The sequence below is a fragment of the Lepidochelys olivacea genome (assembly GCF_965140295.1).
Source record: "Lepidochelys olivacea isolate rLepOli2 genome assembly, chromosome: 13".
Taxonomy (NCBI): domain Eukaryota; kingdom Metazoa; phylum Chordata; order Testudines; family Cheloniidae; genus Lepidochelys; species Lepidochelys olivacea.
The window spans coordinates 38,538,640-38,557,169 of NC_140423.1; the positions used below are offsets into that span (position 1 = coordinate 38,538,640).

Consider the following 18,530-nt stretch of genomic DNA (forward strand, 5'->3'; position numbering starts at 1 on the left):
CGCCTCCCCCAACCTTGCTAGACCCCATCATTCTCTGGGGTACCCCCTAACCTCCTTTGACCCCAAATGCTCCCAGGGATTCCCCATCTTTATCAGGACACCCCCCCCAGTCTCCCCAGAACCTCCAGAGGCCCCCAACCATGCTGGGACCCTCCCTCTTCTATGGCACCTTTCACAGGCCGCTACCACCCCCATCAGCAGAGACCCCAGAGAACCCCACCCCCAACAAACCCCCAACTGAGAGACCACCCCCTCGCCACTGTCAAGGGCCCTTTCCACAGCACCTGCCCCCCATGACCCTGGTCATATGACACCCGCTCCCCAAACACCCCCTCCAACCCAAGTCACGTGATCAAGAGAAGACACCCAACAGACTGGACTCAAGAGCCTAGATTTAGGACCCTCCAAACCCCACTCCCACCAAGGGACAGCAGAGCAAGCCAGCAGCTCAGGTCCCCTCCCCCGCAGGGGGGGCTGGTTATCCAGGGACCCCTTGCCCCGGGCTAAGATGCACCCCTTAACAACCCAGGAGTCCTGGTTCCCCACCCCCACCACAAGAGAACCCAGATGTCCTGTCCCCTCACAAATCACCCTTAACCCCCTTTTCTTTCTTCCAAAAACATCTTTTATTTTTTTTCCACCCTCAAAACATTTTTTTTTAAGTTTTTTTCTCCCCCCTGCCCTTGCCCCCCCCGCCCCCCAGCCTGGAAATTAAAATAAAGGGGGGAGGGGAAAGGCCCCCCCAATCCCTGCTCCGCCCCCCTCCCCCGAAATAGTTAATCTGGTCGCAAGAGCTCCGTGCGGCTCGACAATTCCTTCAGGCTAAAGCCACCTGCAAAGATAAAGACACTGAAATACGGCAGGTAACAGCCCCAGCCCGGACGGAGGGAAGGGGACAGGGGCAGCGAAGGAGAGGAGAGAGCCGGGCAGGGGGCAGCGCCAGGGCCAGGGCCCACCCGCCGGGGGGCGGGACGGGGACGAGACGGGGGAAGGGAGGAGTGAAGCGCCGCCTGCCCAAGGCGGAGAAGTGAGGGGCCGGGCGCAGAAAGCGGGAAGGAAGCGGGCCGCCCTCGGAGGGATGGCGGGAAAAGGGGGAGCGAAGAAGGACAGAGAGGAGGAGTGCCCTGTGCTCAGCGAGCCAGCCCCCGCCCCCCGCCGCGCCCCACGGGGCTGCTGCAACACTGTCACATTCTTCTCTTTTTTTTTTTTTTTTTTCTCTTTTTCTTTCCCAAAAAACACTTTTTTAGTAAGGGGAATACCATGAGGTTGCTCTCGCCCGGCCCCTGCAGAGGAGAGAAGAAGGGAACGAGTTAATAAACCAGGGGGAAGAGAGAGGAGAAGAGAAATACAACCGAAGAACCCAGGAGTCCTGGCTCCCAGCTCCTCCTGCTCTAACCATTACACTCCCCCCCCAACACACACACACACCCTCCACTCCACCCAGGAGTCCTGGCTGCTAGCCCCCACTACTCTAATCACTAGCCCCCTACACTCCCAAGCTGGGCAGAAAATCCAGGAGTCCTGGCTCCCAGCCCTCCCCCTTGCCCCTGCTCTAACCACTAGCCCTCACTCCCCACCCAGAGCTGGGGATAGAACCCAAGAGTCCTGGTTCCCCAGCCCCTGCTGCTCTGACCACTAGACCCCACAGCCCTCCCAGAACCAGGAGAGAACCCAGGCATCCTGCCCGCAGCAGCCTGGCCCCCCAGACCTGTATGAGCGTCCGCGGGCTCGGCTGCTGAATCCACTGTAGAACCGGGCCCGGGAGCTGGTGTAGCCAGAACCGCGCCCTCGGTACCGGGCCCGGGGAAAGCCCCGGTCTGTGGTGCTGATGCCGGGCCGGTTGGTCCGCTTGGGGATCACCTGTGGGGGAAGAGGGGGGTCAGAGAGGCCCAAGCAGGGGGAGGGAAGCGGGGTGCAGCAAGGCTCAATGAGGAACTTGGGGGCAGGGGAGAGAAATGGGGTTCAGACCCAGGCTATAGAAGGGAAGGTGGGGCTGGGGTTCAGGGACAGAACCTTGGGGATCAGGGTGATGGGTGAAGCTCCTGTAAGCCAGGAGAGAGCCTAGAGATCAGGGCAGGATAGGGGCCCAATCTCGGGATTCGGGGGTCTGGGTTTTAGGGTGTGGGGCTCACCTTGATCTGTCGCCCCCTGAACAGGGATTCATCTAGCGCCATGGAGGTGCGCACAGACTCCTTGTCGGAGAACTCGATGTAGGCAAACCTGGGGGGGATCCCACATTAGACACCTCAAAAACATAGCCCCCATAAAAACCAGCCCACAGGGCCGCAGCTTCTCCTCCAGCCTCTCCCTTATGATCCACACTCCTCCTCCTGCCGCTCCACGAGCCCCCCAGAATCTCACTCACCCTTTGGGGTGCCCACTGTATTTATCACACAGGATGGTGACGCGGTTGACAGACCCGCAGCCATGGAAATGAGCCTCCAACTCTTCAGCCGTCGCCCCATAATCCACCTGAAAAAGAGCAGGGGCAATGGGCTGAGAAACAGTGTCCCTTGAATCCCCCCAGCCCCTCCATGGCTCCCCCACTTACATTACCCACGTATATGGATCGAGCGTCTGCCTCCATCTTTTCCTCTAGGGACATTATGACTGGTCCAGCTGTGAAGAGAGAACAGGGGGCTTAGTAAGGGGGGGCTGTACCCCAAATCTCTTCCAGGGCACACCCCCTTTCCCAGAACAGAGAGGGGAAGACCCCCCTTTCTGCATTGGATTTATACCAGCATCTGGCATAACTAGTATGGACAGATGTATAAACAAAGATGTTTATACAGGCCCTACACAAACAATCCAAGGGGTAGCGTTTATGTAGGACCTAAACGGTTCAGAACAGCATGAGTGAGGTCGGTGTTTACATAGGTCCTATGCAAACCAGATGGGAACATTTATGTAGGTACTACACAAACAAAATTCAGAGGGGCATAATTTGCATGTGTCTCTAGGCTTTACAATCGCCAAGGGGGTCTGAGTTTGAATGTGGGGGGCGGGGAGGTTACAGTTTACATAGGTCCTACACGAATACAATTCAGAACAGTGAGACTCCCCTAGAGTCTGGAAATCACCACCATCCACATGGTCCAAGGGCGATATTGCAGGGATGGTTCAGGGCAGTGCAGTTCACAGATGCCCCCTAACTTCGCCACGTACAGGGGGCCTGAGGTTCATGGGGGGCCAGACAGGGGGTGCGAGGAGGTCTCACCGTTGCCAGGCGGGGGGCTCATGTTCATCTGCTTCTCCACCTCGTTCTGCAACTCCTTCAGCTTCTCCGCCTCCTCCTCCATCTCCCGCACACGGGCTTTGATGGCCTCCAGCTCCTGGGGCGCAGGGGGGGAAGATTGGGGGCCTGAGTCACCGCCCTCACTCCCCCGTTGACATCTGCCACCCCCATGTCACCCTCCCCCACCAACTCCCCCCATAGCTCTGCCCTGGCCCCCAACAAATCTCCATCCTACCCAGGACCCCCAGCAAAGAGCCCAGCGCCCCAAATCAGCCCCCTCCTCCCTACAGCCCCCTCTCCTGTTTAGTCCCCTGAAAACTAGCCCCACCCAAGACCAGATCTGCCCCCTCATGGGCAGCCCCCCCCTCGGGCCCCTCCCCCCCACGGGCCCCAGATCCCTCCCCCCCTCCTCGTGCCCCTCCCCCCACGGGCCCCAGATCCCTCCCCCCCTCCTCGTGCCCCTCCCCCCACGGGCCCCAGATCCCTCCCCCCCTCCTCGTGCCCCCCTCCTCGTGCCCCAGATCCCTCCCCCCTCCTCGTGCCCCCCTCCTCGTGCCCCAGATCCCGTCCCCCCTCCTCGTGCCCCTAAACCCCGTTCCCCCGCCCCGCTCACCGGGTCCTCGATGGCGGGGTCTCCGGGGTCCCCCTCTCCCAGCCCGGCCTCCTCCTCCAGCTCCTCGGGGGGGCGGTGGGCACCGGGGCCCCCCCCAGGCCCGACCCGGGGGGCGGAGGCGGAGGGGGGGGGCGGGTGCGGGGGCCCCCCCCGTGCGCCGCCCCCGGCCCGGCCCCCCCCGTCCAGCAGCAGCTCCCCCTCCTCCTCCTCTTCCTCCTCCGCACCCCCCGCCCGCCGCGCGCGGGGCCCCGCCCCCAGTTCCGGCCCCCCGCCCAGCCCGTTCCCGTACTGCGCGGGGGGGCCCCCGCCCGCCTCCGGCCCCTCCCCCGCCCCGCGCGCGCCCCCGCTGCCCCGCGCCGACGAGGCCATGGCGGCTGCGACTCTGCCCCGCGCTGGGCCGGCCGCTGCGCCGCGCGCCGCTCCTCATTGGCTGCCCGAGATGGGCCCACCCCCTCGCCCCCACGCCATTGGCTGGCTCGGCGGAAGGGCCTGAAGGGCGCGTCTGATTGGCCGACGGCCCACCATCGCTCTATTCCATTGGCGAAGGCGCCCGCTCGTCTACGGAGCTCTCCCGTGTGATTGGCCGTCCGCCGGAAGGGCCGTGCCCAAACCTCTGATTGGCCCAGTGTCCGCTATCGCTCGAATCCTATTGGGGAAGAGTCCCGCCAGTCAAGAGATCGCTGCCTTCCGATTGGCTGCCGGGGGCCAGTGGCGGGGCGTACGCTCTTGACCGGCTGAGCATCATGATTCGTCACGTCCCTCCCCGTGGCTGCGGCCCTGAGGGGATAAACCGGCCCAGCCTCATTGGCGGGGGGCTCCGCCGCCCTGAGCAAGCCCCGCCCACGTCGGACCTTTTGACCCCAACTTGAGCCCCTGGGCCCCCGCCCCCCAGGTCGCTGAACCAACATGGCCGCCCCGGGCCTGAATCAGTCCCCGCCCCACGCACCCCCCACCGGGCTGGGGCTGCCGGGGCCGCGGGGCTTCTTCAGGCTCCGTGATGGCCCCTGCTCCCGCCCCGCCCCCGAGCCCCTCGCTCCCGCCCCGCAGCCCCCTCCTGGCCCCGCCCCGCCCCCACCCCCCGAGCCCCCTCCTGGCCTCGCCCCGCCCCCACCCACCCCCCCGGTGCCGCCCCGCCCCCCGAGCCCCCCCTCCGAGCCCCGCCCCGCCCCCGAGCCCCTCGCTCCCGCCCCGCAGCCCCCTCCTGGCCCCGCCCCCACCCACCCCCCGGTGCCGCCCCGCCCCCCGAGCCCCCCCCGAGCCCCGCCCCCACCCCCCGAGCCCCTCGCTCCCGCCCCGCAGCCCCCTCCTGGCCCCGCCCCGCCCCCACCCCCCGAGCCCCCTCCTGGCCCCACCCCCACCCCGGTGCCCCTCACTCCCGTCCCGCAGCGCCCCCCGGCCCCGCCCCCACCCCCCGAGCCCCCTCCTGGCCCCGCCCCCACCCCCCCCCGTGACCCTCACTCCCCACCCGCAGCGCCCCCCGGCCCCGCCCCGCCCCCACCGCCTGAGCCCCCTCCTGGCCCCGCCCCGCCCCCACCCATCCCCCGGTGCCCCTCACTCCCGACCCGCAGCGCCCCCCGGCCCCGCCCCGCCCCCACCCCCCGAGCCCCCTCCTGGCCCCGCCCCCACCCACCCCCTGGTGCCCCTCACTCCCGACCCGCAGCCCCCTCCTGGCCCCGCCCCGCCCCCCGAGCCCCCGGTGCCCCTCACTCCCGACCCGCAGCCCCCTCCTGGCCCCGCCCCGCCCCCCGAGCCCCCGGTGCCCCTCACTCCCGACCCGCAGCCCCCTCCTGGCCCCGCCCCCCCCACCCCCCGGTGCCCCTCACTCCCGACCCGCAGCCCCCCCCCCCGAGCCCCTCACTCCCGACTCGCAGCCCCCTCCTGGCCCAGCCCTGCCCCCCGCCAGCTCTGCCTCCCCTCAGTCCCCCCCACACCCATTCCCTGGCTGGCTTCCCAGCATCCATTAGCTGCATCTTGTCTCATGAATTATTGATCCCAGATTGGAACATTTTAGACCCTTCACCTCTCAGGTACATGGTGTCCCCAGCTGGGCCTAGACTCCCGGACGCCTGGGTTCCTGCCAGGTTAACTCCGTATGGTCTGGAAGGAGCAACTACCCCACCCCCACCTCCTGGCCAGGGGCGGGGGGGAAGGGGGAGCCCTGAGCATTGGAAGGAGGGGAGAGTGCTTGGAGGGGATGTGTCGTTTCTGAGCATTACAGTAATTGCCAAGTCAGATTTTGTGTGCACCTGGACCAGGAGGGATGGAGGGATATTGAAAGAAGGAGAGAGTGGGAGGGAGGAGGGGCGTCTGCGGGAGGAAAGAAGGTGAAAGAGACAGAGAGAGAGCCAGGGTGAAGCCCCCTCGGAGCGACAGAACGAGACAGCTCCTAGCCAGAGCAATAGAAAGATGGATCGCAAGGAGACAGAATGAACCAGCGGAGACATCAAAGGAGGCAGTGACCAAGCCAGACAGAGCCCGGCCGGAGCGAGAGAACGAGAGAGTCTGGAGGAAAGGAAAGTGGCAGGCAGAGTTACGGCAGGATAGGAGGAGAGAGGAGACAGCGCAGAAGCGACAGAACGAATCAGAGCCTGGACAGAGAGAGACACTCAGACTCTCAGGAAGGGAAGAACCTGGAAGACGGAGTGACGGAGAGAGAGAACAAACCAGCGCCTGGCTGCAGTGATAAATTGGGACTCTCCAGAAAAAAGGAACAAGAAAGCAACAACAGAGAGATAGAAGGAGGCAGAGTCCAGACGGAGACGTAGTCTCGGAAACTCTGGAAGGGAGGAACGTGGAAGGCAGCGAGGAAGGAGTAGAATAAGCCAGCGCCCTGCCAGAGCAATAGAACAAGACACGGCCGAGAAGGAGAATTTCGGGAAGGGAAGAATGTGAAGATAGCGACAGAGCAACAGAACAAGTCGGGGTCCAGACAGAGAAACAGACTTGGACTCTCTAGAAGAGAACAATGTGGAAGGCAGCGATGAAGTGGTAGACTGAGCTGGTGCCGTAATGGAGCGATAGAATGAGACGCAGCCCAGATGGAGTGATAGAAAAAGGGAGCACTTTGTTGAAGCAGTAGAATGGACAGAGAGCTAGGAGGACTCAAAACCCAGATAAAGCGATAGAGCGAGCCAGGGCCCAGAAAGAGCGATAGGAGGAGGCCTGGACGGGTGACAGAAGGACACAGGGCCTGGACGGAGGGACAGAATGAGGCCTGGACGGAGCGACAGACAGGTACAGCTCCTGGATGGAGCAACAGAATGAGCTGGTTCCCAGACAGAGCGATAGAACAAGCCAGCACCTTGACAGACCAATAGACCAACACAGGGCCTGGACAGAGCGATAGAACGAGCCGGCGCCCGGGGGCAGCGATAGAACGAGCCGGCGCCCGGGGGCAGCGATAGAACGAGCCGGCGCCCGGGGGCAGCGATAGAACGAGCCGGCGCCCGGGGGGAGCGATAGAACGAGCCGGCGCCCGGGGGCAGCGATAGAACGAGCCGGCGCCCGGGGGCAGCGATAGAACGAGCCAGCGCCCGGGGGGAGCGATAGAACGAGCCAGCGCCCGGGGGGAGCAATAGAAGAACCCAGTGCCCGGGGGGAGCAATAGAAGAACCCAGCGCCCGTGGGGAGCGATAGAAGGAGCCGGCGCCCAGGGGGAGCAATAGAAGAACCCAGCGCCCGTGGGGAGCAATAGAACACAGCATCCGGGGGCAGCGGTAGAAGGAGCCGGCGCCCGGGGGGAGCAATAGAAGAACCCAGCGCCCGTGGGGAGCGATAGAAGGAGCCGGCGCCCGGGGGGAGCAATAGAAGAACCCAGCGCCCGTGGGGAGCGATAGAAGGAGCCGGCGCCCAGGGGGCGCAATAGAAGAACACAGCATCCGGGGGCAGCGGTAGAAGGAGCCGGCGCCCGGGGGCAGCGGCAGAAGGAGCCGGCGCCCGGGGGCAGCGGCAGAAGGAGCCGGCGCCCGGGGCAGCGGTAGAAGGAGCCGGCGCCCGGGGCAGCGAGCTGGCCTCCACCCCAGGCCCCATGGCACGCGCTCCCCCGCCCCCCAGCGACATCCCGCGCAACCTGAGCTACATCGCGGGGCTGTACGAGCGGGCGTACTACCGCACAGTCCGGCCCAGCCTGGGCGACGACTCCGACTCCGAGGCCGAGGGGCGGGCCCGGGGGGCCCGGCCGCGCGGACGGCAGAGCCGCATGGGAGGCGGGGGGGGGCGCCGGCGCCGCAGGGCCCGCTCCGCCCCGGCTGGGGGCCCCGGTGGGGGATCCCGCAGCTGCAGCCCCGGCTCCCGCAAGCGGGTGCGCTTCGCCGACGCCCTGGGTCTGGAGCTGGCCAGCGTGAGGCACTACTGGCCGGCCGAGCTGCCCCAGGTCCCTGAGCGCGTCCACACCCAGCTCCGGCGCGATGCCCTGCGCCACTTTGCCCCCCTGCGCCCCTTCCAGGTAACGGGGGGCGCGATTGGAGGCAGGGGAGAGCTAAGGGCTGGGGAGGGCAGGGGCAGGCAGGGTGGGGGCAGGGAAGGGGATGAGAGCTGGGGGGCATGTGCCTAGCTCTGTCCCCCCAGCAGGGGGCACCGGGGTCCAGGGTGGGGAACAGCGTGACATTAATTTTCTTTCTTTCTCTCCATCCCCACCCCCACCGCCCGTTTTCTCCAGGACCCCCAGGACCCCCTGGAGGGGCGCCTGCCGCTGGCACCATGTTTCTGGGACCCGCTGGGGCTGCCGGACTTCGGGGCGCGGCTGGGGGCGCAGGGCGTGTGTCTGGAGGGGGTGCGGGCCGGGGCGATGGGGGTGGCGGGGACCCTGCGGGTTCTCAACCTGGCCTACGAGAAGCGGGTCAGCGTCCGCTACAGCTGGGACGGCTGGGCCAGCTATAGGGAGGCCCCCGCTGCCTACGCCGGCCCCTCCGCTGGCCCCCCCTCCGACCGCTTTGCCTTCCGCCTGCCCCTGCCCCCTGGGGGCACCCTGGAGTTCGCCCTGCGCTGCCACGTGGGGGGCCAGGAGCTGTGGGACAACAATGCGGGACAGAACTACATCCTGCGGGGCGGGGGGCGGGCCGAGGGGCCCCCCAGTCCCCTGCAGGACGGAGACGGGGGCTGGATCCACTTCCTGTAGGGAGCCCCACATCCTCTGCGGGGACTGAAACGCGGGACCCCAAAGCCATGGGATGGGGGGGCAGAAATAGGGGGTGAGATACAGGGAGCGTGGGGGAGGGGCCTGATGGGTGGAGGGGGGAGACAGGACTTCTAGGATGGGGTGTCCAGCGGAGGGTGGGGCTAGGATGGGGGCGGAACTCAAAACAAAGACGCCCCCCACATCAGGCACTGCCCCCTGCCCTCTGGGACCTGCACCCCCACCCAGGACGTTGGGGGAGCCATTGCCTTATAGGGGACACTAAATCCCATCTGAACCTGCCCCCAGCTCGAGGGGAGGGTCTGGCTGTATCAGGGGTGGTGGGGAGCAAGGACATTGGGAGGTCATTAACTGGTGGAACTCCCTGCTGGTGGACAGTGCTGCACTCAACCTGCTGCAAGCCAGGACCAGTCAAGCCACCCGACAATCCGGGATGGGGGTCCGTATCACGCTGGTTGGGCCCCTGGGGTGATCCAGGGGGGATGTACCAGGCTGGCTGTTGTGGCAGGTTTCCCCCACGACCGCAGCCCAGAGGGGGGAGGGAAGGTGCCACGTTCTCCATGGCACATTTGTCCGGACACCAGGGCTGCCCACATCTTGGCACCCAACCCCCCCTCGGACCAACCCCCTGCTCCCCCAGCCCTGCCTCTGGCCTCTGACTCCCAACCTGCCGCCCCAGCCCTGCCGGTGCCCCTCACGCCCGACCTGCAGCCCCGGGGGCCCCCCGGCTCCATCGTGGGCCGGTTTCCCCAGGGCAGCAGCCGGTTTCTCTTCCGGCCCAGAGGAGCGTCTGTGTCTGAGAGAACCCAGGAGTCCTGGCTCCCAGGCCCCACAACAGGGAGGGAACCCAGGCGTCCGGCTGGTGGCCGGGTTTCCGGGCTGGGCTGTGTGGCAGCCAATGGCCGGGCCGGTCCCGCCCCCCGGGCCGCGGCCTCCAATCCCCGCCCGGAGGGGCCCAGGCCAGGCCGAGCCGCGCCGGGCAGGGATCGGGATGGTGCCGGCCCAGCCCTGGCAGCACCGCAGGGAGGGTGAGTTCGGCCGCCCTTCCCCCCCCATCGGCGCTGGCCTGGGTCAACCCGTCCCCGCTTTTGTGTCCGGGCTCCTTGCCCCCTCCCGGGAGAGAACCCAGGCGTCCGGGCTCCCAGCTCCTTCCCCTCCCAGGAGAGAACCCAGGTGTCCTGGGCGCCCTTAAAGGGCCAGTGTAGGGGAAGCCCCGCCCCCTGAGTCTCCATTACCCAGGATGCAAGTGGAGCAAAGTCCCAAAACTTGGGAGGAAACTAAAATCGGAGGAGGAGGGAACGTGTGAGTGGGGGGAGGGGCTGGGGGCTCTTGGGGGAAGAGGGGAGGCTTGGGGGGAACCCCGGAGAGAAAGAGGGGGATTGTGGGGGGTCCCTGGGGGTCGGGGGATACCAGGAGGAGAGACTGAGACAAGGGTCGGTGTCGCAGAGAACCCAGGAGTCCTGGCTCCTAGTTCCCCCCCACCCGCTCTAACCCACTGGACCCTGCCCTCTCAGAGCCAGGGAGAAAACCCAGGCGTCCTGGCTCCCAGCCCCCCACCCCAACCCACTGGACCCCCCGCCCTGCCCTCTCAGAGTCAGAGAGAGAACCCAGGTGTCCTGGCTTCCAGCCCCTCCCCGCCGTAACCCACCAGACCCCGCCCCTCTCACAGCAGGGATAGAACTAGGTGGGGCTGGGGGTCTCGGAAAGCGTAGGGGGCTAGAAGGGGGTCGGAGGGAGCTGGGAATTGGTGAGGAAACTGTCTGTGGGGAGGTCGCTGGGGATGGCTGGGGGAGGGGATGGGGAGTCTCTGTGGGGTTGGGGGAGCTGGGGTATCTTGGGGAGAAGCTGGTGTGGGGGTCTCTTGGGGAACTGGGGAGAAGCTGGGGTTTGGAGGAGCTGGGGTCAATGGGGAGCCTCTGGGGGAGGGACTGGGGAGAAGTTGGGGGTTTGGGGGCCTCTGGGGAACAGCTGGAGAGTGGGGGTCTGTGGGGGAGGAGTTGGGGTTGTGGGTGTCTGGGAGGTGGGGAAACGGTAGGGTTGGAGTTGGGGGGTCTCTGGGGGAGGAGCTGGGGTTGTGGGTGGCTGGGAGGTGGGGAAACGGTAGGGTTGGAGTTGGGGGGGGTCTGTGGGGGAGGAGCTGGGGTTGTGGGTGGCTGGGAGGTGGGGAAACGGTAGGGTTGGAGTTGGGGGGGTCTCTGGGGGAGGAGCTGGGGTTGTGGGTGGCTGGGAGGTGGGGAAACGGTAGGGTTGGAGTTGGGGGGGTCTCTGGGGGAGGAGCTGGGGTTGTGGGTGGCTGGGAGGTGGGGAAACGGTAGGGTTGGAGTTGGGGGGGTCTCTGGGGGAGGAGCTGGGGTTGTGGGTGGCTGGGAGGTGGGGAAACGGTAGGGTTGGAGTTGGGGGGTCTCTGGGGGAGGAGCTGGGGTTGTGGGTGGCTGGGAGGTGGGGAAACGGTAGGGTTGGAGTTGGGGGGGGTCTGTGGGGGAGGAGCTGGGGTTGTGGGTGGCTGGGAGGTGGGGAAACGGTAGGGTTGGAGTTGGGGGGGTCTCTGGGGGAGGAGCTGGGGTTGTGGGTGGCTGGGAGGTGGGGAAACGGTAGGGTTGGAGTTGGGGGGGTCTCTGGGGGAGGAGCTGGGGTTGTGGGTGGCTGGGAGGTGGGGAAACGGTAGGGTTGGAGTTGGGGGGGTCTCTGGGGGAGGAGCTGGGGTTGTGGGTGGCTGGGAGGTGGGGAAACGGTAGGGTTGGAGTTGGGGGGGTCTCTGGGGGAGGAGCTGGGGTTGTGGGTGGCTGGGAGGTGGGGAAACGGTAGGGTTGGAGTTGGGGGGGTCTCTGGGGGAGGAGCTGGGGTTGTGGGTGGCTGGGAGGTGGGGAAACGGTAGGGTTGGAGTTGGGGGGGTCTCTGGGGGAGGAGCTGGGGTTGTGGGTGGCTGGGAGGTGGGGAAACGGTAGGGTTGGAGTTGGGGGGGTCTCTGGGGGAGGAGCTGGGGTTGTGGGTGGCTGGGAGGTGGGGAAACGGTAGGGTTGGAGTTGGGGGGGTCTCTGGGGGAGGAGCTGGGGTTGTGGGTGGCTGGGAGGTGGGGAAACGGTAGGGTTGGAGTTGGGGAGGGTCTGGGGTTGGGTCTTTAGCACATTAGGAAGCTGTATTCGCTTATTTTACACAATTCCCACATGGTGGAATTTCTGGGCAGTTCCCTACTAATTGGTCACTGCTGAGGAGGCTGCTTGGCGGATAACCACCAGGGACTTGCTGGATCTTGGGTGACAAATCAGGATGCTCTTTTCTGGAGGTGGAGGCGGGGCACCTATAAGACCAAGGCCCTGCAGGGATGTCTGGTCACCCCCGGATTGAATCTAATTCCTCGTTCTTCAGGTTTGTTGGGCATTGTTTGGCCCATGACCTGGTAATTGCTAATCACTCATCCGTTATTTCCGTAACGAGGGGCCCGTCAATTAATAGTGGAGTGGTAACGAATAGGGGCTAATTTCAGGACTGGTGAGTTCTCGGTCCAGCTTGGTGAGCAAGGGAAAGACCCGATTGGCCCCAGTGATCTTGTTAATGTAGGGTCTGGGCCATTGTTACATTTCAATCATATTGACAGGATCAGTGCTTAGTTACTTTAATTAGATTGATTGGTTTACTTTAATGAGCTCTGTTCTTTGGGGAACAAGAACTGTTGCTGTACGTCTGCTGCAGGTTAGGAGCCAGGACTCCTGGGTTCTATCACTGGCCCTGGGAGAGGAGTGGGGGTCTAGTGGTTAGAGTAGCAGAGCTGGGAGCCAGGACTCCTGGGTTCTAGCCTTGCCTCTGGGAGAGAAGTGGGGTCTAGTGTGCCAAGCATAGTGAGGCCCACCCCTCCAATCAGTGACATTTCTCTGTTTGTCTGTAACACGATGACCTTTGAATGCTGCATCCAACCGAGTCCAAAACGTCCGGAAATATGGCAGGCATTGGTGGAGAGAACCCCATCTGTTGGAGTGAAATCCGGAGACACAACAAATGCCTTCACACTGACAACCTGCTCGGCCGACATCGGGTACAAAGTCTGAGACCCCAGAGCGAGCCAACGGTTTTAGGGAAAGTGGTTTATGACCGTTAGGATTGCTAAAAATTAGAAAACCAGCAATGGCTCCTCTACTTAGAGCTCTAAAGGTTGATAGTTTGTGTGCTCCAGTACCACTGGGTTGTACCTTACATACATTCACGGTCCTAGTTCCTCTGGCTGCGTTGCTCTTCCGCTCATCCACAATAAGGATTGGTTGATAAACCTCAAAGACTGTGGGATGGAACCGAACTAATGAGGCTTCGTAGAGGTGACAGCCAGTTGACACACTAGATCATCCAGTTTGGATCACAAGCTGTTCAATTTACCCATTGTCCCTCTAGTTAGCCTTAATAACATGCATTGGACTAAAGCGTATTTTCCAGTCTGGATTTGAAGAGCTCAAGATATGGAGATGCCACTTCCCTTGGCTGTTTGGGCCAATCGTTTTTTTCCGGAATTGGGGCTGTCTTTCCAATCGGAATTTGGCTGCCTGCCGCGTTCAGCTGTTGGTTTGGATTCTGCTTTTTTCCGCTAGATTACAAAGCCTTTCGGCACTGGGTATTGGTACGTAGACACCATCGGAGAAGGTGGAAGAATGGACAATGTTCTAAAAAATGGGGTTCTCCAGTGCTCCATCCTCTGGGCATTGGCTGAGCTGAGGAAGCCCTTATGTAGAAGTGATAAGATCTGATTTTGAATTTTATAGTTCACTGTCTATCCTGCCCAGGACCAACAAGCAACCAGCAGCAACCAAAGCAAAACGTCAAACCACGTGGTGTCAACAGTGTCTGCAGACTGAGGATGCGCTGCGTGCCATTACCCAGGTGGTGGAAGCCAGCACCTGGTGTCACAGGGAGAGCGCCAGAGGCTAGTTCATGCCATGGAGATGGCTCTCCAACAGTGGCTGCAGGGGGACCGTTGTTGCCATGTCACTACCTGTGCCTTGGAGACACTGGGTCAAATGCGCCAGTCAGTTGGTAGCGCAGAGAGCACGCCAGCAGCAAGCTCGCACCATGGAGATGCCTCTTCAATGCCAGTGGCAGCTGCAGGGGGACCCCTGGCGCCAGGTTGTTGCCCACACAATGGAAACGATGCTACAAAGCTAGCGGCATCTCCTGGAAGAGCAAGAGCATCATGCATTTGCCTGCATCACGGAAACGAAGCTCCACCATGAGCAACATCTGGAAGACGAAGCTGGCTGCGCCATGGACACTTCGGCCGAAGGTGCTGATGGATTGTTGCTTAAATGGCCCTTCCATGGGAACCTGGCCCATTAGTCGCTTACGACGGCAAGCAGCCAGATGTGATCAGGAAGAGGTTACCAATGCGGATCCATCTCAACTTGATCGCACGGCTCTAGGGTGCAGCGAAGACCAGGGGCGTTGGGAGCGATTTCTAGGAGCGGTCGGAGCCGGGGGCTCTCAGAAGCAGCACACGCAGTAAGCCATTTGCACTGAACTCAAGGGGCCAGCCGAGCTCGGGGCTCGTTAGCCTACTTCGAAGTGCCAGCAGCCATGCCAGTTCTCGGTAGGGTGGTTACAGTCCCTGCTGCCTAGAGCCTCCCTGGCAGCGTCGGAGTGGGTCGGCCGCAGCATTACAGAAAGACGGAGAAGCAACCAGCGTGGGCTTGGATAACGCCTGGCGCCCGGCTTCCATAAGCGAAGAAATGCACGACCCTCCAGTTTCCAAATTACCGGTCAAATATTTTGTGGTATTAGTGACTAATTAGTAATTATTGGTCAATTATTTAATTAGCCAGTCAATAATCAAGCAATCCTTTCCACGAGCTAATTATTTTTATAACAGTTTGACTGTTTCTTTAATTGTTAACCAGTCAGTTCATCACTGAGCAATCCTTTCTTGAAGCTAATCACCAAGTAATGCAATCGGGGTTCGCTTATTTCTTAGCCAGTAATTACGCATTAAAACAAATTGCATTATTAGTAATTATTGTGTGTCTTGTCCTAGCATCTCGGCAGCCTTGTCACAGACACACAAGCACGATTGCTGCCCCAGAAAACTTATTTTAAGGACCGATCAGCTATGTCCCTAGCTAACGACTGACCCGAAGATGTAATTGGCCCTAATTAGCTAAAGAAGGTAGGAGCTGGTCCTTGAGTCCCCTGAAATATGATGGAAATGAATTCCTGGGTATGTATTTCATTTCATTATTTGAATGTTTCTGAGTTCTTTGAGGCAAGAACTGTGCTTTGTGTTTCCTGCCTGGTGGGGGGTGGCTGCCAGGACTCCTGGGTTCTATCCCCAGCTCTGCAAGGGTAGCAGGGTCTAGTAACTTAGGGAAGGGAGGGAGCTGGGAGTCAGAACTCCTGGGTTCTATCCCCATCCCTTTCACCGGCATGTGTCTCTCTTCTCAGGTCTCAGGCTCCCTGGGGGGACGTGGGGCTGACAATTTGGGGTTCAGACCCCCTTACGGCAGGTAAGAGCCTTCGCTCCCCATTGCTGTCTGGGCGGGGGGGCAGCAATCACCCCCAAACCACCCCCTGGGGGGAGGAGATTGCCTGGCTTCCCATAGAGCTCTGGGGCACCCCACACCGCCCTCCTTGGTGTCTCCTGCTCATTGTGTCTCGCACTCTCTCTCCCCACAGCTGTCCCCGTGGGCCAGCTGGCCCCGGAGCCCCAGGCCAAGGACCCCCCGGTGGCAGGGCCAGCCATGCCCCCCAACAAGGAGTCGCCAGGCCGCCCCGGCTCGCCAGCGGCCCTCATCTGCCTGCCGCCCATCTCGGAGGACCTGCAGCTGGTGTGGACCCAGGCGTCCCAGACCAGCGAGCTGGACGGCCACCAGCCGCTGCGCCAGGCCTTCAGCTACTTCCCCTACCCCAGCCTGGCTGACCTGGCGCTGCTTTGCCTGCGCCATGGCCTGCAGTTGGAGAAGGTCAAGGCCTGGTTCATGGCCCAGCGGCTGCGCTGCGGCATCAGCTGGAGTGCTGAGGAGATCGAGGAGACGCGGGCGCGGCTGGCCTGCCGCCAGGACCGCCCGGCCTTCGGGGCCCTGCTGGCCCCCAGCAACCCCCTGACGCAAACTGGCAAGGCCCCAGGCGGCAGGGAGGCCCCTGCAGCCGCTCACCACAAAGCCAAGCCCCAGGAATCCCCGGGGAGCTGTTCGGCTGCAGCCCAGGGGCCCCCAGAGCCGGGGAGAGCTTCTGCGGCCCCCCAACCCAAAGCCAAAGAAATGCTGACACCACCCCCCAGCCTTTTCCCCACGCCGCCCCCTCCGTGCCGGGCCTGGGCAGATCCTCCAGCCAGCGCCAGCCACCTGGACACCGCCTGGGACCTCAGCAAGCCCTGCCGGCTGGGGGTGGCTGACGTCGCGCCGCCCTCCTCTGGAGCTGCCGCCAATGGGCCCGAGGTGTGGGCCCGGCCCGGCCACCCCCACGGCACCCTGGAGGCCCAGCGGCAGCGCAAGAGCCGGCGGAAGAGCAAGGAGCAGCTAGCGGTGCTGAAGTCATTCTTCCTGCGGTGCCAGTGGGCACGACGGGAGGATTACCAGTGGCTGGAGCGGATCACCGGCCTGCCGCGGGCAGAGATCATCCAGTGGTTCGGGGACACCCGCTACGCCCTCAAGCACGGGCACCTGCGGTGGTTCTGGGATAACACCGTGCCCCCCGCCGCTGCCCTGGAGCCCGGGCCCCGCACGGACACGGGCCCGCTGGAGCGGTACTGGGCCGCCCGGCAGCAGCTGCGCCAGGACGACCTGCCAGCCCTGTGCCGCGAGTCGGGCATGGGGGCCCAGCAGGTGCTGAACTGGTTCTATTCCCGCTCACCCGAGCCGGCCGAAGTGGTGGTGTGCCTAGGCGAGGAGCCCGAGGATGAGGACGAGGAGGCCGGGCTCATGGTGCAGGACGACGGGGAGGAGGAGGAGGACGAGCCAGAGGAAGAGGACCTGGGCGCCCAGGAATGAGGAGTTTCAGAGACTCCCGGGAGGGCGGAGGTTCGGGGGAACCGACCCGTGCACTGGGGCCCTGCTCTGTCTAGTTCTTCCCTCTGCTCTAGAACTCAGATCTGGGTCTTGCATCTAGTTCCCCCTCCCTCTCCAGTCCTGGGCCCCACGTTCCCCCCTGCCTCTCCCCAGCTCTAGAACCCGGGTCCCAGGTTCTTTTCCCTTTCTGTTCTGGAACTTGGTGTCATGCAGTTCTGCTTCATAGCTCACTGTTGTAATTTGCTCTCCGTGCCTCAGGTTCCAGATCTGGGTTCCTTCCCCCCTCATCTTGGTGATCTAGAACAAAGTACTGGTTCCTCCCTGTTCTAGAATCTAGAACCCCGTTCCCCCGCCCGTGTTCTAGAATCCCAATCACACCCTGGTTCTCTTCCTCTTCTAGAACAGAGGGCCACCCCCAAGCTCTGCCACAGACCCTAGAACCTGGAGCTCTTGACCTAGAACCCAAGTGTCCGGTTTCCTCTACTGTGCTCTAGAACCCAGGTACCATTTCACTCCTAGTCCCCAACTCTAGAATCTATGTTGTCTGGTTACTGGTTTGTGCTCTAGAACCCAGTACCTTCCGACCAGTTGTCTGGATTCAGGTATGCTCCCTTCTCCAGACTTCCCCCACCTCTCCCCCCTCCTTCAGGCGCCTCTGTTTCTAGAGTCTGCCCTGGTTCATCCCTCCCCCCCTTCTAGATCATGTTACGGCCCTGTCCCCCAGAGACACTTGTGTGGAGGGAGCTGGGTGGGGGTGGGAGCTGGTCTGTCGGGGGCTCCCTGGGTTTGGTTTTACAAACTGGGCAGGAGCGAGGGCACAGAAAACTGGGCAGCGGAGAGCGGGCATGGGACTGACTTTCCCTGGCGGCTGTCGGTCCTTTCTGGAGTTGTTAATTTATAACGCCCTGCCGATGGGAGTTAAACGAGGTTTGAAGTTGAACCCCACGCCTGTGGCCTGTGTCTGATTGGCGGGGGGGGAGGGTCTGGATGGGGGGCACGGGGAGCAGGGCTTTGGTTCATTCATTCACTTACGTTCTCAGTTCTTGTTCCCTCGTTGGTAGCTAGCGCACGACAGTGGGGAGGGGTCCCTGACACTCAGTGGGGGTGGGTCTCCCGTCTCCCCTTCCTCTCTCCTCTCCGCCCTCATTTCCTCTTCCCCACACCCTCCTTCTCCTTCCGCGCCCGGCTCCTGCCATCCCTGTTGCCCCCTTGCCCCACTCCCTGGCCTCACCCCCTCCCACTAGGGCTCTGGGAGGTTGGGGTTCACCCCCCAAAAACCCACAGTCAAACCATCCAACCCTTCCCCCAGCAGAGCCCCCCAGGGCAGGGGAAGAGCGGCTGGGGGGGCAGGGAATCGCGTTACATCCCCCCAGGGTAAGGGGCAGGGGGGTTACAGCTGAGTTTCAGTTCTTTCCCCCAAAACACGCAACACCCCAGTTGGTAAAGCCCAACATTTATTGTCAACCTGCGGGGGAGTCTGGGCTCCAGTGGGGTGCCCCCAAGTGTCTCTGATCCCAGCTGGGGGGTGGGGATAACAGGCCTGGCCCTGGGGCTGGCTGGGTGGGGAGGCAG

The 18,530-nt window shown here is 63.1% G+C and overlaps 3 protein-coding genes across 8 annotated transcripts; 2 read left to right on the plus strand and 1 right to left on the minus strand.

Annotated features, from left to right (window-relative positions):
* Window positions 1-1,183: 1,183 nt before the first annotated feature.
* On the minus strand, window positions 1,184-3,972 carry LOC311529302 (polyadenylate-binding protein 2). The gene is made up of 7 exons (XM_084645193.1): window positions 3,849-3,972; window positions 3,218-3,332; window positions 2,552-2,619; window positions 2,366-2,472; window positions 2,133-2,220; window positions 1,709-1,860; window positions 1,184-1,283 (listed from the first exon to the last, which is right to left on the minus strand). The coding sequence occupies exons 2-7, from the start codon at window positions 3,297-3,299 to the stop codon at window positions 1,244-1,246; spliced, it is 537 nt and encodes a 178-aa protein (XP_084501319.1). The 5' UTR covers window positions 3,300-3,332; window positions 3,849-3,972; the 3' UTR covers window positions 1,184-1,243.
* Window positions 3,973-7,747: 3,775 nt separating this feature from the next.
* PPP1R3E (protein phosphatase 1 regulatory subunit 3E) lies at window positions 7,748-9,008 on the plus strand. The gene is made up of 2 exons (XM_084645298.1): window positions 7,748-8,292; window positions 8,506-9,008. Exons 1-2 carry the CDS (start codon window positions 7,876-7,878, stop codon window positions 8,962-8,964), a joined length of 876 nt encoding a protein of 291 aa, XP_084501424.1. The 5' UTR covers window positions 7,748-7,875; the 3' UTR covers window positions 8,965-9,008.
* A 596-nt stretch (window positions 9,009-9,604) lies between these two features.
* On the plus strand, window positions 9,605-17,898 carry HOMEZ (homeobox and leucine zipper encoding). Of its 6 annotated transcripts, none has more exons than XM_084646394.1 (3): window positions 9,605-10,010; window positions 15,397-15,458; window positions 15,628-17,898. In XM_084646394.1, the coding sequence occupies exon 3, from the start codon at window positions 15,693-15,695 to the stop codon at window positions 16,938-16,940; it is 1,248 nt and encodes a 415-aa protein (XP_084502520.1). In that variant the 5' UTR covers window positions 9,605-10,010; window positions 15,397-15,458; window positions 15,628-15,692; the 3' UTR covers window positions 16,941-17,898. The 6 variants fall into 6 exon arrangements, with proteins under 6 accessions (XP_084502520.1, XP_084502521.1, XP_084502522.1 ...); XM_084646395.1 differs by lacking the exon at window positions 9,605-10,010 and adding an exon at window positions 10,018-10,284; XM_084646396.1 differs by lacking the exon at window positions 9,605-10,010 and adding an exon at window positions 12,098-15,172.
* The last annotated feature ends 632 nt before the right edge of the window (window positions 17,899-18,530 follow it).

What these genes read in the sequence shown, in the direction of transcription:
- LOC311529302 (XM_084645193.1), bottom strand. Translation starts at nt 3,299, where the DNA reads ATGGAGGAGGAGGCGGAGAAGCTGAAGGAGTTGCAGAACGAGGTGGAG. An exon ending in GATCCATATACGTGGGTAAT is followed by an intron (nt 2,473 to 2,551) that starts GTAAGTGGGGGA and finishes GCTCTTTTTCAG; the next exon opens with GTGGATTATGGGGCGACGGC. An exon ending in TCAGGGGGCGACAGATCAAG is followed by an intron (nt 1,861 to 2,132) that starts GTGAGCCCCACA and finishes CTTCCCCCACAG; the next exon opens with GTGATCCCCAAGCGGACCAA.
- PPP1R3E (XM_084645298.1), top strand. Translation starts at nt 7,876, where the DNA reads ATGGCACGCGCTCCCCCGCCCCCCAGCGACATCCCGCGCAACCTGAGC. An exon ending in CCCCCCTGCGCCCCTTCCAG is followed by an intron (nt 8,293 to 8,505) that starts GTAACGGGGGGC and finishes CGTTTTCTCCAG; the next exon opens with GACCCCCAGGACCCCCTGGA.
- HOMEZ (XM_084646393.1), top strand. Translation starts at nt 14,156, where the DNA reads ATGCATTTGCCTGCATCACGGAAACGAAGCTCCACCATGAGCAACATC. An exon ending in TCTCAGAAGCAGCACACGCA is followed by an intron (nt 14,461 to 15,396) that starts GTAAGCCATTTG and finishes CTCTCTTCTCAG; the next exon opens with GTCTCAGGCTCCCTGGGGGG. An exon ending in TTCAGACCCCCTTACGGCAG is followed by an intron (nt 15,459 to 15,627) that starts GTAAGAGCCTTC and finishes CTCTCCCCACAG; the next exon opens with CTGTCCCCGTGGGCCAGCTG.